This window comes from Gigantopelta aegis, chromosome 10, assembly GCF_016097555.1.
Source record: "Gigantopelta aegis isolate Gae_Host chromosome 10, Gae_host_genome, whole genome shotgun sequence".
NCBI classification, from domain to species: domain Eukaryota; kingdom Metazoa; phylum Mollusca; class Gastropoda; order Neomphalida; family Peltospiridae; genus Gigantopelta; species Gigantopelta aegis.
In genome coordinates, this window is record NC_054708.1 from 49,112,793 (window position 1) to 49,126,354 (window position 13,562).

General features: G+C 35.7%; 2 protein-coding genes across 2 annotated transcripts in view; one reads left to right on the forward strand and one right to left on the reverse strand.

Moving 5' to 3' along the window:
* LOC121384392 (choline transporter-like protein 2) overlaps window positions 1–5,178 on the reverse strand; it is a 35,725-nt gene extending 30,547 nt beyond the window's left edge. The window contains exons 1-3 of the mRNA XM_041514775.1: window positions 5,076–5,178; window positions 2,060–2,111; window positions 643–716 (exon numbers count right to left, since the gene is read on the reverse strand). Coding sequence (XP_041370709.1) covers window positions 643–661 — 19 coding nt within the window. The 5' untranslated portion in view covers window positions 662–716; window positions 2,060–2,111; window positions 5,076–5,178. The remainder of the gene's footprint in view (window positions 1–642; window positions 717–2,059; window positions 2,112–5,075) is intronic.
* Window positions 5,179–10,406: 5,228 nt separating this feature from the next.
* On the forward strand, window positions 10,407–12,986 carry LOC121384412 (40S ribosomal protein S5). The gene is made up of 4 exons (XM_041514799.1): window positions 10,407–10,522; window positions 10,952–11,161; window positions 12,001–12,228; window positions 12,861–12,986. The coding sequence occupies exons 1-4, from the start codon at window positions 10,412–10,414 to the stop codon at window positions 12,927–12,929; spliced, it is 618 nt and encodes a 205-aa protein (XP_041370733.1). The 5' UTR covers window positions 10,407–10,411; the 3' UTR covers window positions 12,930–12,986.
* The last annotated feature ends 576 nt before the right edge of the window (window positions 12,987–13,562 follow it).

Below are 13,562 nucleotides of genomic sequence, written 5' to 3' on the forward strand. Positions count from 1 at the left end.
TTGCATGCAAAATGGCCAAAATCAGACAAATTATATGCTATTGCTATTGGAGCATATAATTTTTTTTCAGGGAAATGTGGGACAGTTTTCCTCTGAGCTTTTGCACTGCAATGTGTGCAGGAATGTGAATATTCAAGAATATGATATGATTAGCATAATTATGCCATTCAAAAATAAATAATTTAAAGGAAAATGAGAGATGACGATCCACATCACAAAATAAAATAACTGAACTTGATCATCAAATTCTTAGATATCTTTTATGAAAACTTAGATATGACTGATTAATGTTAAATCCTGATAGTGATTGCAAATTAGGAGGTATTTGCAATGTTCAGATTGGTCTGTAAGGCCCATTAATACTAAAAGTTTTAATAAAATATTATTAAACGCAAGTGTTTTTACTCATTTCAAGGTAATGGTTGATGATACTGTGAGCTGTTTGGTCCATTTTCTGACTTTTGGAGCATTTGCTCATTAATATGCAAATTAGGTTAATTATGCAAAATGCCCAAAGAGGATTTTTGGGGACTCATCAGATATGTGATCAGGGATGTTTCAGGAAAGTTTCCTGAAAACATTAGCTTTCTACATTTTTTTGTCCCACGCCAAACCCTAATGCTCTTGTACTATATGCCTTACCAAAGTATGCAACCACCATCAATCCAAGTATAAACAGAATAAACACAGCACAGCATATGACATCAGTGCACGATCTAAAAACACAAAAAAGGTCTCACGTACATGTATGTAGTTCATACTAAGGCAATAACACAGTTATTAAGACCACATTATACTCGTATAGGACACAATCGAACCTGTTTAGAATGACATCCACTGGACTGACTTTAAAATTACTTTAATCTGCGTCCCTTAACTTTTGAAATTTTATATTGATTCAATTATCACTTCATTCATATTATTATTATTATCAAGTTATTGTCAAAATGTTGCTTTAAGATAATGTACCTTAGGTGTACCCCGTCTCTTTGGCAATAAAATGTGCTATTTATTTATGTATACCTCTGTTTCAAACCCACTGGCCGATGTATTTTTCATGCTGGGGTGTAGCTAAGCATTCATTCATTCATTCATTCATTCACTCAATCACTCATTCATTCATTATCCAATGGTAGGGCTTTCCTTTGGCACTGTCACGTATACAAAACATTATAAATACATGTGTACTTATAATAGATATAGTTAGGGGGTTAGTGACAGTGCCAAAGGAAAGTACTTCCAACAAAACAAAACTAGTCTCCACTGTGTTCCCGATTACATTTTCAGACTACTGCAGCTGACTCAACAGTCGAGTCGGCGTTAATCGGTCGGTGTGCGCCAAACATTAGTGACGAAATATACGGTCATGTTATCCACCTACTTCTCCCTCACTAACCACTAACCTGACCTAGACAGACAACCCAGATAGTTGAGGTGTGTGCCCAGCACAGCTTGCTTACACCTAATTGGATATAATCACAAAAATAAATAAAAATGAAGACAATGAATATATATTTAGTGATCAAAGTGCCGTACAGCAGATATCTTGAGTATGTTGTGTAATGTTTGAGTATTTAAAATAAATGAAGATTAATTGTAAATATTAAGGGCCATTAGGCCTAATGCGAATAAAGTTATTATTTAATTATTAAAGTGTCAAATAACAATATACATAAAAGTATACAATACAGACATAAAATATATTGCCACCTAGCCTAAATAGATTTATTGGACACGTAAAACATTTTATTGCATGAATCTAAAAATAATGCTACATGATATAAAACTAGACAGAAAAGAAATAACAATAAAAAAAAAAAATTATCATTACTAGTAGTAAAACTACTATTAATAACAATAATAATGTAATTGCAACTACTATAAAAATAAAATAAAAATAAAAATAAATAGAATAAAAATTTAAATTATAATTAAAAAACTTCAAAATGTCATACGTCGAAAATTCCTATTATAAACTGCATGTACCTACGTCTGTTGTTAAGGGCCACATTAAATGAGCCATAGTTACTCCATTTGTATAAATAAAACAATAGTTTACCTATTTTTGACTGGTCCATTAAATGGCGGATCACGCCCCAGCAGTTCTTGACCTGCAACATATCAGTTTTTGTAATTTTAAATAGTATACACACACACACACACACACACACACACACACACACACACACGAAAACACGCACACACACGCACAAGCAAAGAAAAAACCCACACAAAAAACCCACAAAGAAAACCCACAAAACCCACAAATCCACACACACACAAAAAAACATAACGCACATACACACGCACACATACACACGCACACGCACACGCACACGCACACACACGTGTATCTGGTTATTAAACAGGGCCTAGGAAGAAGCTATCGGAGAGTTGACGAAATGAAATACTGATTGTATCTAGATGTCACTGAGATGGATGAATAAAAAAATTAGCACTACAGTCGAGACTGGTCTAACGGTATATAACAGCCACATATTTATAACAGCCACCTGTTCATAACAGCCACCTGTTCATAACGGCCTTCTAAAATCCCACCCACTGCATTCCGTTCTTTGTTTACATGTATATAATTGTCACCTGTCGTTTGCGACCAGCGGCCACTATTTTTTAAACCAAAATGAATGGTTGCACCTGCTATAACGGCCACAAAATACATTGACCACTATTTTGTTTTCTGTCTTCAATGGACAGCTGAACTTGCCATAACGGTTACAAGATATATACATTTACATATGTTGGCCTGACCCAGTCACATTGTTTTACTTAAGTTGAAACAAAGCATGTTCATGTTCCAGTGCATCAGTAATTGTATTTGTATCTTATATCTGTGTGATTATACATAATTATACATCCGACTCATCATCATCACTGAAAGGTAGTGTATTCTAAAACGTGTGGTTGCTGCTAGTCAGACATGACACTGGCAGTGTGTGGCAATTTGCCACGATGTTTGTCATTTTGTCGATGTATAATGGTTTTTTACTAACAATATTTTGCGTCTCATGGACTAATTACATAGGTAACAAATAAATTATTAAAGATAAATTACTTTTTTTCAAAAGTGAAAAACGTCCCGCATTTGTTTTAGTTTTGTTTTGAGATATTTTATTGATAAAAAAAGAATCAAAAGGATTGCACAACAGGCAGAGCCAATATAAGTGCTCTTTTAAACAAGATGGACATCAGACAATATTCATAATCATATATATAAAACATAATAACAATGTCCAATGGCATAAAATATTTAACATAATTAATATTTTTTAATATATAGTAATAAAAGGTAGAGAGTAGATAGAATAGAAATGGGATAGTCGAGAAAAAATAAGATATTAATGATCCTATTGTTGGAGCTAACCTTATAAAACTCAAAAACGATTTATTTAATAATCATAAGCGTACGAAACGGTGCTGGAGCAAATCCTCAAATACGGTTAAAAAACAAAACCAAAAACAACAACAACAACAACAAAAAACACTCACACAAGATTACCGATTTTCGAGCAAAATACGCTTTCCTGAAACCTTTTCACCAAAGATTTCCATCGTTCTATCCACAATATTAGATGTAATCAATGTACAAACGCGTAGTGAATCGCTTGCAACCGTATACAGCCGTTTGCCAGTAATGATACTATGAATAAATATTGCTATCCCAGATTCGGGCATTTTTGTTTAATTCGGGCAACAATCAACATCCCCACCCCACCTCCACCCTTCAAAAACGGGAGCCCGTACGTCTATGTTAATAATAAAACTAATAAAACAAAGCAATAATAATAATAATGCACTTTGAAATGTCATTTAAGACTATCAAACTCATTTTACAACAGTATACTGTTACTTTGAACTATGATTACCTTTAGGTTCCGTCATGTCTGATTTCATTCCTAAAATATTAATTAAACAGTAAAAGTCAACATTGAAAAGTGCTAGTTCTTTTACTTCCTCTTCCGTCGATGTAGTTCCAACTATAAGAGTTTAGAATAAGAAACGAACAGGGAGAAAAATACGTCGATATATAACTTGTGAACTTCCGTCGTGTCATGTATTAATGAAAACCAGACACTACGAACACAATTCAGCGTTCACCTTGTAAGCCAGGTAACGAGAATGTGAAGTATTTATTGTTTGGGTAACACAAAACACAAGTTGCGAATGAACAAGCGGCGGAGCTTGGACAAATGTGGAAATAATTACAAACAGTTCACGTTAAACATAATACATAATATACATATACATAGCTGGGAGTACCTCTTTCGATACATCCATCAAGTGCACCACGACTGTTATATTAAAGGCCGTGGTATGTGCTATCCTGTCTGTTGGGGGAAGTGCATATAAAAGATCCCTTGATGCATTAGAAAACATGTAGTGGGCTTCTACTGTTGACTACGAGTCAGAAGTACCAAATGTTTGACATCCAATAGCCGATGATTAATTAATCAATGTGCTCTAGTGGTGTCGTTAAACAAAACAAACAACTTTCGATTCACTAGACTATTTTCAGTTGCAATTATTAAATGCTTGTGTTTTGTATCTATAACCTGTAAAGCTGAAAAACAATCATTTAACTAGAACTCCACAGTCTCTGTTGGTGTATCAAAAGTCGTGGTATAGACAGGGTGTGATGTATGAGAAGTTGCTAACTCGTCGTAGAAGCAGGAAACAGTATTAAAATAATGTCTATGTATATACATACATACATACATATATTTTATCTTGCTATCACTACATATATGACAGCGGAAATAATTATTTCGCTAATTTAGAATGGGCTGCAAATAAAATAACATACCAGTAGTTTAGAGAATAAATAATAGAATAAATTTATAGAATTATAATATTCTGGAAATGAAGAAAGAAAGTTATTCTTAGTTGTTCTAGTTCTACGTATAGTCCTTCTCAGCTTTCAGTTTCATTTGAGAGAGAAAAGTTGAAATGCTATGAAAATAACAACTCCCTTCCTCACCCCCCTCACCCTCCAAAAAACTAACAAAAAAATCCATAAAAAATACACTATCTTTGTGTGCAATTAATATATATATTACCCCCATAGTAAGAAAACGATGTTCACTGCTGGGAAAGACTTTAGGCGTTTATTTATCGACATATTTCCGACTTCATTGTTGTGAGCCCAATATGACAGCGAAACAATGATAATGACGTCATACGTTTATTAATACAAATCTTAGCGGCGGGAGGTTTTGTTTTCTTGTTGTCTTTTTTTTTTGGGGGGGGGAGGGGGGGGGGTATTTTTTGTTCTTGCAACGATATTTTAATAAGCAAATGTTTTCCAAAATGGCTGACCAAAACACCAAAATTGCTTTACTTTAAATTATTCTCAAATAAACCTCTGGCAGTACAAATAAGGTCTTGAAATTATTAGTGCGTTTCAAAAACAAAAATATATCCTTTTAAAAAATTCATGTACGAAATGAAACGAATTTTATTCGTATCTTGTTCTTACTAAACGGTTACTATGGTAACAAATAGTGAAAATATTGTCGACGAAACATTTAGAATTAGTTCTTCTTGCCAATATAATGACATTTATTTGTTAAATTCCAATAATGACATACATATATTAATATGTTATATTTTCAGAGCATAACTAATTAGTTCCTCGCAGCAGAATGTGTCCTATATCCCTAGCAAACGTTAACATGGAACACACACATTAGCAGTACAGTTTATACACCGGAACTTTACTGGGTATCTATGCATGCTAAAACATGGAAAATATAGTAATTACGGTAAAGTAAATTCGCAGACATAAAGCACTAAACAAGACAAGACAAACGCTATATAAACATTGGGTTTCTCAAAATTAGTTAGATAGCTTAGTTCAAATAAATCCCCTCTTTCAATAAATCTAAGTTTAAGTTCCTTTTCTAAACGTTGCACCCCTCCCTGAATACTGTAGCTGCCCTTTCTAAGCGTTGCACCCCTCATTGAATACTGTAGATGCCCTTTCTAAACGTTGCACCCCTCATTGAATACTGTAGACGCCCTTTCTAAACGTTGCATCCCTCCGTGAATACGGAAGCGGTACCACTTTTTGTGCCAGGAAAAATTTTTCCTCTTGCTATGGCGCTCACATAGTATAGATCTCATCATATACATTGCCTTCATGGCTGTACGGTAGGCGGGACGCAACCCAGTGGTAAAGCGTTCGCTTGATGCGCGGTCGGTCTGGGATCGACCCCCGTTGGTGGGCCCATTAGGCTATTTCTCGCTCCAGCCAGTGCACCACGACTGGTATATCAAAGGCCGTGGTATGTGTTATCCTGTCTGTGGGATGGTGCATATAAAAGATCCGTTACTGCTTATCGAAAAGAGTAGCCCATGAAGTGGCGACAGCAGGTTTCCTCTCTCAATATCTGCATGGTCCTTAACCATATGTCTGACGCCATATAACCGCAAATAGAATGTGTTGAGTGCGTCGTTAAATAAAACATTTCCTTCTTCTCCCCCCTCTCTCTCTCTCTCTCTCTCTCTCTCTCTCTCTCTCTCTCTCTCTCTCTCTCTCTCTCTCTCTCTCTCTCTCTCTCTCTCTCTCTCTCTCTCTCTCTCTCTCTCTCTCTCCATTGCGTCCATTCCCAGCTATTTTACGATATGGTCCTGTTAAACGAGTTTCAATGTTAATATTTAACACCGTTAATTGTCATTTAGGTGTAACTACTGGTATTCCACCCACTCTTGACAAACGCAGCAAACTTCTTTTTTTTCAGGCAGGCCTACACGTGTATTCTCAAAAGATTAAATATATCTTGATTCTCTAATTTTCATATATGGATAATATTTTCTGTCAAACATTGTTATACCAAATGGCATTGTGCATTTAGTTTGGGGTTATGAATGTATGCTACAGATGATCGTGTAAATCGTTTCTTGCACAAACTTATGTTAAATGGGAACTTGTGACAAATAACTGAAATACACATTTTCTCCTTTTTAAGTTGTTGGTGCCACCGAAAACATGTTCTGTTAGTAATCTTCATAATAATTTAGGGGAAATAACATAGATTTCAATGACATATAGCCTAACATCTGTGTGTAGTGAGACCTTTTAGCACCCAATAGAGTTATTTTTTCTTTAGGCATATTCGAACGGGACTCGTGTATGTCTACCTGTCTCTCTAGAACTTAGAACCGTGTTATACTGACCGAAGCACTTAAGCATATTTTAAATTTCATTTGTCTTGTGAAATATATATCTTACATAATTATTGTTATTTCGAAACTTTCCTAACCAGTAAGAGTTAAAACATGATCATTAAGTTACTAATATTAATTTGTAATTTTTTTAAACAGAATTTAATCGATATTTAATTATCGGGTTTGAATAGGAGCTTAATAATAAAGATATGAAATAAAATTGTCATAATTTGAAACTGATGGTCAAAAATCAAGATCAGTTGTTCCAAGCGTTGATATACTGCGCAGGAAATTAAAAAAGTTTGGTTTGTTTAACGGCATCACTTGCATGTAATAGTGGAACTAATTTTAATTAGATTGATTGGATGTCAAACATTTGGTAATTATGACATATAGTCTTAGAGAGGAAACCCGCTACAATTTTCCATTAGTAGCTATGGATATTTTATATGCACCATCCCATAGACAGGATAGCACGGCCTTTGATATACAAGTCGTGGTGCACTAGCTGGAAGAGAAATATCCCAATGAGCCCACCGACGGGGATCGGTCCTACACCGACCGCGCATGAAGCACTGCACAGAAAACAAAGGTAGTACACTCGAAGTCAACCTAACTATTTCCGCCTCGTGTTCTCTTCAGCCTCTTTTTCAATAATCTCCAAAAGGTGTGCTTGTCTGTTGTCTAGTTCCCAGTATTATTATGGGTTTTATTATTTAAATAACGCCAAATTAAAACTCAAGCAATGTCTATAGTGTTATTTCATTAAAAGTTTAATTTATATGGTTATTATTAGGTTTTATTTGTCGGAATTCTTGATGTTTAATGTAGTAAAATTGGGGATACACAAAAAACAATATGGCGGCTTCTATGTTCACATGTCTAATGTGTTCATTTGGTGTTCGTCCAAACCAAAATGTTAACAACTACGAAAAAGTACTCTCCTACGTTTAATCACCATTACATTTCCCCCAAATTTTGTCCACACACAAGCTGTGAAAAAAACATTACAGTGACACAGATTCCACATATGAGACTGTAACGATGTCACCAGTATCGACTTCGCTGAGATGGCATAGGGCAAAATACATGCACTGATGCAGTTTTCTACCGTCTGCTATTTTTTTATTTATTTATGGAATACTCTTCAAGAGGGGTGAAAGCCTCCAAAATATGTGACATAATTAATATAAAATCGATGATCTCTAGTGGTATCATTAAAAAAGATTAAAAAAGAAAGAAAGAAAATCAATATGATGTCACAGGGATTTACCTTGTTTTTCTGAAATGGGGGTCCCTTGGACTCACCTCTTTCTTTTCTGGGGGTCCCAACCTGAAAACAAAGGTTCCCAAAACCACACAAACAACAGCTGCAGACAACAAATCACGTGTATACTATATGTTTCATTAAAGTAAATTTAACAAGCTGTGTTGTTTTTCCTTTCGGGAAATCAATGTCGGTATTCATTGTTTATTCTTTCAAAATCAACATTTCACTTTGATCTGTATAATTATTTGAACCATTTCCTGCATCCGGTAAATCCCTGATGTCATCACGTTTGCTTTTATATAATAACCTATTATGATGTTGTTAGATAAAAGTCATATCCTTTCACCTCTCTTGGAGAATATTCCATAATGGCAGCCGGCACAAAATTGCATGCTTTTTGCCCTATGCGATCTCAGTGAAGTCGATTAAGTGACATGGTTATCATCTAGTATGTGGAATCTGTGTCATTGTAATGGTTTTTTCAAGATTTCTATCTGGACAAAATTTGAGTACAATCTAACTGAAAATAAAGGTAGGAGAGCAATTTTCTGTAGTTGTTAACATTTTGGTTCGGACTTTAGTTCACAAGTTGTACTCATGGGTGATTTCGCCAAACAAATGCTCTTTACAACTTGTGAATTGGGAAATTAAGTCTATTCACGCCTTCTAAAGAATGCAGCATTAGGCCTATACTGTGTTCAAGTCACGTGCAAGCCAGGAAATATTTTTTAGTGGTGCATGCCACAAGGAAGGAAGGAAATGTTTTAATTAACGACACACTCGACACATTTTATTTATAGTTGTATGGTTCAGGACCACACAGATATGAGGAAACCCACTGTCACCACTTCCTTGGCTACTCTTCGATTAGCAGTAAGGGATCTTTTATATGCACCATACGATAGACACCAACCTTTGATATACCAGTCTTGTTGCACTGGCTGTAGCAAGAAATAGTCCAATGGGCCCACTAACGGGGATCGACCACGCATCGAGTGAGCCCTTTACCACTGGGCTGCATTTCATCCCTGCATTCTAAAATGACCTATATCAATCAGTTTGGCCTGTTAAAAATGAAACACTTCCTATCATCCAAATGTTGAATTTAATGTCCTTTATTAATCATGAACTATATAAAACAACTTTTTTGGATGTAGTGATACCCATCTAAGCATTACATCCATGGGCCAAATTAAGCCCAATGTAAAAAAAATAAAAAATGTTTTCGATGGGTTTGAATTGAGGTAAAAGTCTTCTTGTATTCTGTTCACTATTAAATACAAAAAGAAGAAATAAAATCAGCAACTGACAACTACAATCAATTAGCCCGAGTACTCTGACTGTAAGAGTTAGACAAACATTTAGACTGTTACGACGCTCTCATTAGTCGGAGACCGAGATCTGTAATTTTCTTTCAATCGCTGCTCACCAAACAGTAGTCATAGATTCCTGCTCTAATACTACAAGAATCATATGTTTGATGTCAAATTCCTTTGCATCGATCATGTTAGAGTTCCTTGGTTTTAAAAAATCCACATATTAATCACTAATACACACACTACAGAAAGAAGTTGAGTGACAAGGAAGTGTTAATTTTATCATTTGTTTTTAAAAATCTGACGTCAATGGTTCACACATGCTTATAAGGTTTAGAAAAAATGTGACATGTGCGACTGTTGATTACTCCACAATATTTAAAATTCTGTTGCAAGGTGATCCATCTTCTACTCCTAAAACCTTCCAGGGAAGGAGGGTAGAGTGATTTGTATACTCTGAACCAGTTGTCAGAATTTAACAATATGGTAGACGTCCAATGTCTGTAGTATAAAGTGTAGTGAGTTGTATATATACAAATATGCCTTTCAAGTTTGGTTTTAAAACACATTCACTTGATCATTGATGCTATTATTCAGACTTTGTTTTTACTGTATATTTTAATGTTTTCTTTCAGCCAACATGGCGGAGAACTGGGATGAATCTGGACCCGTGGCGGCAGAAATACCAGAAATAAAGCTGTTTGCAAAATGGTCCTCTGATGATGTTCAAGTCAGCGACATCAGTTTAACTGTAAGAATTATTGTCTGTTGGTGTTTATGAGTTCTCAGCTTTTTAAATCATTTCATTGAAAAAGTTCTTGATTCAAATATTACATATATTGATATTCAGGACAAGTGACATGTTCATGGTTGTATATTCTTTTGATGATATAATATAGTGGGACAAAAAAGGTGATGTTTTAAAATGCACCAAAAGGTAATATTTATGTACATATTTTGGAGATCAACTTGTGACGTTAAAAACTAAAACAAATACATAAAATAATTTTTCGTTATTGAGCACATTTTTTTCAAAGTGAAAATAGAATAACCTCATCTAAGTAATGGAAATGTTATTTTTTAAAATTATTAATCACAGTATTTTAGTGTGTTTATCCTGATGCTGTGTACTATAGCCATGGTCTGCATACATTTGTAATACCACTCTGCTTGTTTCCAGGATTACATAGCTGTCAAGGAAAAGTATGCCAAGTATCTGCCGCACTCGGCTGGTCGATACCAGATGAAGCGCTTCCGAAAGGCTCAGTGTCCGATTGTTGAGCGTCTGGTCTGCTCTCTCATGATGCATGGCCGCAACAACGGCAAGAAGCTTCTGACCATGCGCATTGTGAAGCACGCCTTTGACATCATTCATCTGCTTACTGGCGAGGTAAACGTTTGTGAAATATTGGTGTGGTGCAGTATGTCTTTCCTGTCCCATTTATAACCAGAGTTCAGCTGCTGTTTGCCAAATATAATTAAAATTGATGAAATTTCTTTAATGCCATTAAATCGTTTAGCTAAGAAAAACTACTGCTGCTGCTACCTATTTTTCATGATAACAGGAAGGAAGGATATGTTTTATTTAAAAACGCACCCAACACATTTTATTTACAGTTATATGGCGTCAGACATACGGTTAAGGACCACACAGATATTGAGAGAGGAAACCTGCTGTCGCCACTTCATGGGCTACTCGTTTTGATTAGCAGCAAGGGATCTTTTATATGCATCATCCTACAAACAGGGTAGTACATACCATGACCGTTGATATACCAGTCGTGGTGCACTGGCTGGAATGAGAAATAGCCCAATGGGCCCACCAACTGGGATCGGTCCTAGACCGACCACGCATCGAGCGAGCGCTTTACCACTGGGCTACTTCCCGTCCCCTTCATGATAACGGTTACAACCCATATTCTTGCATTGTATTATTGAATATGTCGGGTACCAGTTAAGTGTAAGCAGCCAGGATTATTTTGGTGAATTTTTTTTTACACTATAAATTTGACGTAATTCTAGAAATGAACACTGGCGTCTTAATATTCAATAGTGAAACTCTGATACCTTTGCTTTTATGTGGGCAATCGGGCTAGTAGATTTGTCAAACTCTGGCGTTACAGTTTGTTTTCACAAACTCGGCCACACAAAAAGCATGTAGATACAAGAGTAAACCTTTTCCTTTCTTTTTGACTGGCGAATAAAATACACTTTTCTTTCTTCTTTCAGAACCCTCTGCAGGTGCTTGTAAATGCCATTATCAACAGTGGTCCGAGGGAAGACTCGACACGTATTGGACGTGCTGGAACCGTGCGGCGACAGGCTGTTGATGTGTCTCCACTTCGACGGGTCAATCAGGCCATCTGGCTGCTGTGCACTGGAGCTAGGGAGGCAGCTTTCCGAAACATCAAGACCATCGCCGAATGTCTGGCTGATGAGCTTATCAATGCTGCTAAGGTAGGGACACAATTGGCCTTTCGTTTTGTATTTTTTAAAATATTTATTAGTAAAGCTCATAAGTTGAGTTTAGGATCTCTTTCAACCACGAAGACAATGGGTTTTCCCCATATCGGTCAATTCTCCACAGCTGGTGTATTAAATGCAGTGGTATGTGCTGTGTCGACTGATTAGGGACATAAAATATCCTTTGTTAATGAAGAGTATAGGCTGTTCGGAGACCTGTTTTCTTTTTGTGTCAAATTACCATACAACTGATCCTTAATGGCATTTGATAAAAATGTTAGGTGTTATTAAATATCGCCAAAACTTATTTCCAAAAATTTAGATATACGTCAATCTCTAGGAGAATGAAGTTTTCATCACAGCTAGGTAATTTGAATTGATCAAGTACTAGCAGTTCTGTGGTACATCAAAGTCTATGGTGTGTTTTGTCCTGACTTTAAAAGTGCACAGACTTTCATCATTCTTGAAAATAGTAGATTATGTTGGGATCGAGTTCCCTTTCCTCCTATTTAGGTTCTGTTTCATACTAGGTAATAATAGTACTTTCAGTACATTTCTTACTTTTCATAATATATTTTCTGACATATTTTAGTGAAGATTATTTTTTTTATGCTGTTGTCTTTCAGGGTTCATCCAACTCGCATGCTATCAAGAAGAAAGATGAATTGGAACGTGTTGCAAAGTCTAACAGATAAACAGTTAACATGAAAGGACATTTCAAAGGTTCATCTAAATAAAAAAAATAAACAGTGTTAAAGTGGCATTTGCTTTTATTTCAAATTCTAATGTCAATCGTGGAAAATGTTTGTGAGGATATATGCATCAAAACAATGCATTTAAGACAACATAACCATTTTAATCCCCCACCCCCTCACGGTTGGGCAGTTTTGAAATGATGTTGGTGAGCATTGTTCGTGTAGGTATTGCCAAGTGTTAAAATATACAGTGTTCGAGATTAAACATTTTGGGCAGTATCCCAGTTGGATACTAACATTTCAAAATGTGATATCCCACCTGAGAATTTAGTATCCCACTTAAATGAAATTCATAAATAACATCGTAACAAACTTGAACGACACTTACTTAACTTCACCAGTAAATGGCGACTTTCATTGTTTCAGCGAAAAATAACAACGCAGGATTAAAAAAACAAAAAAGAAACAAACAACATTATATGGTATCCCGGCGGGATACTGGATTCTTGAAGTCTGGTATCCAGAAATAAATTCTGGTATCCCCGGGATATCGGGATACCGTTAATCTCGAACACTGATACACCTGGAAATTGAGGACACCTGAATAGTATTGAAGCCAAAATGGTGCCTAGA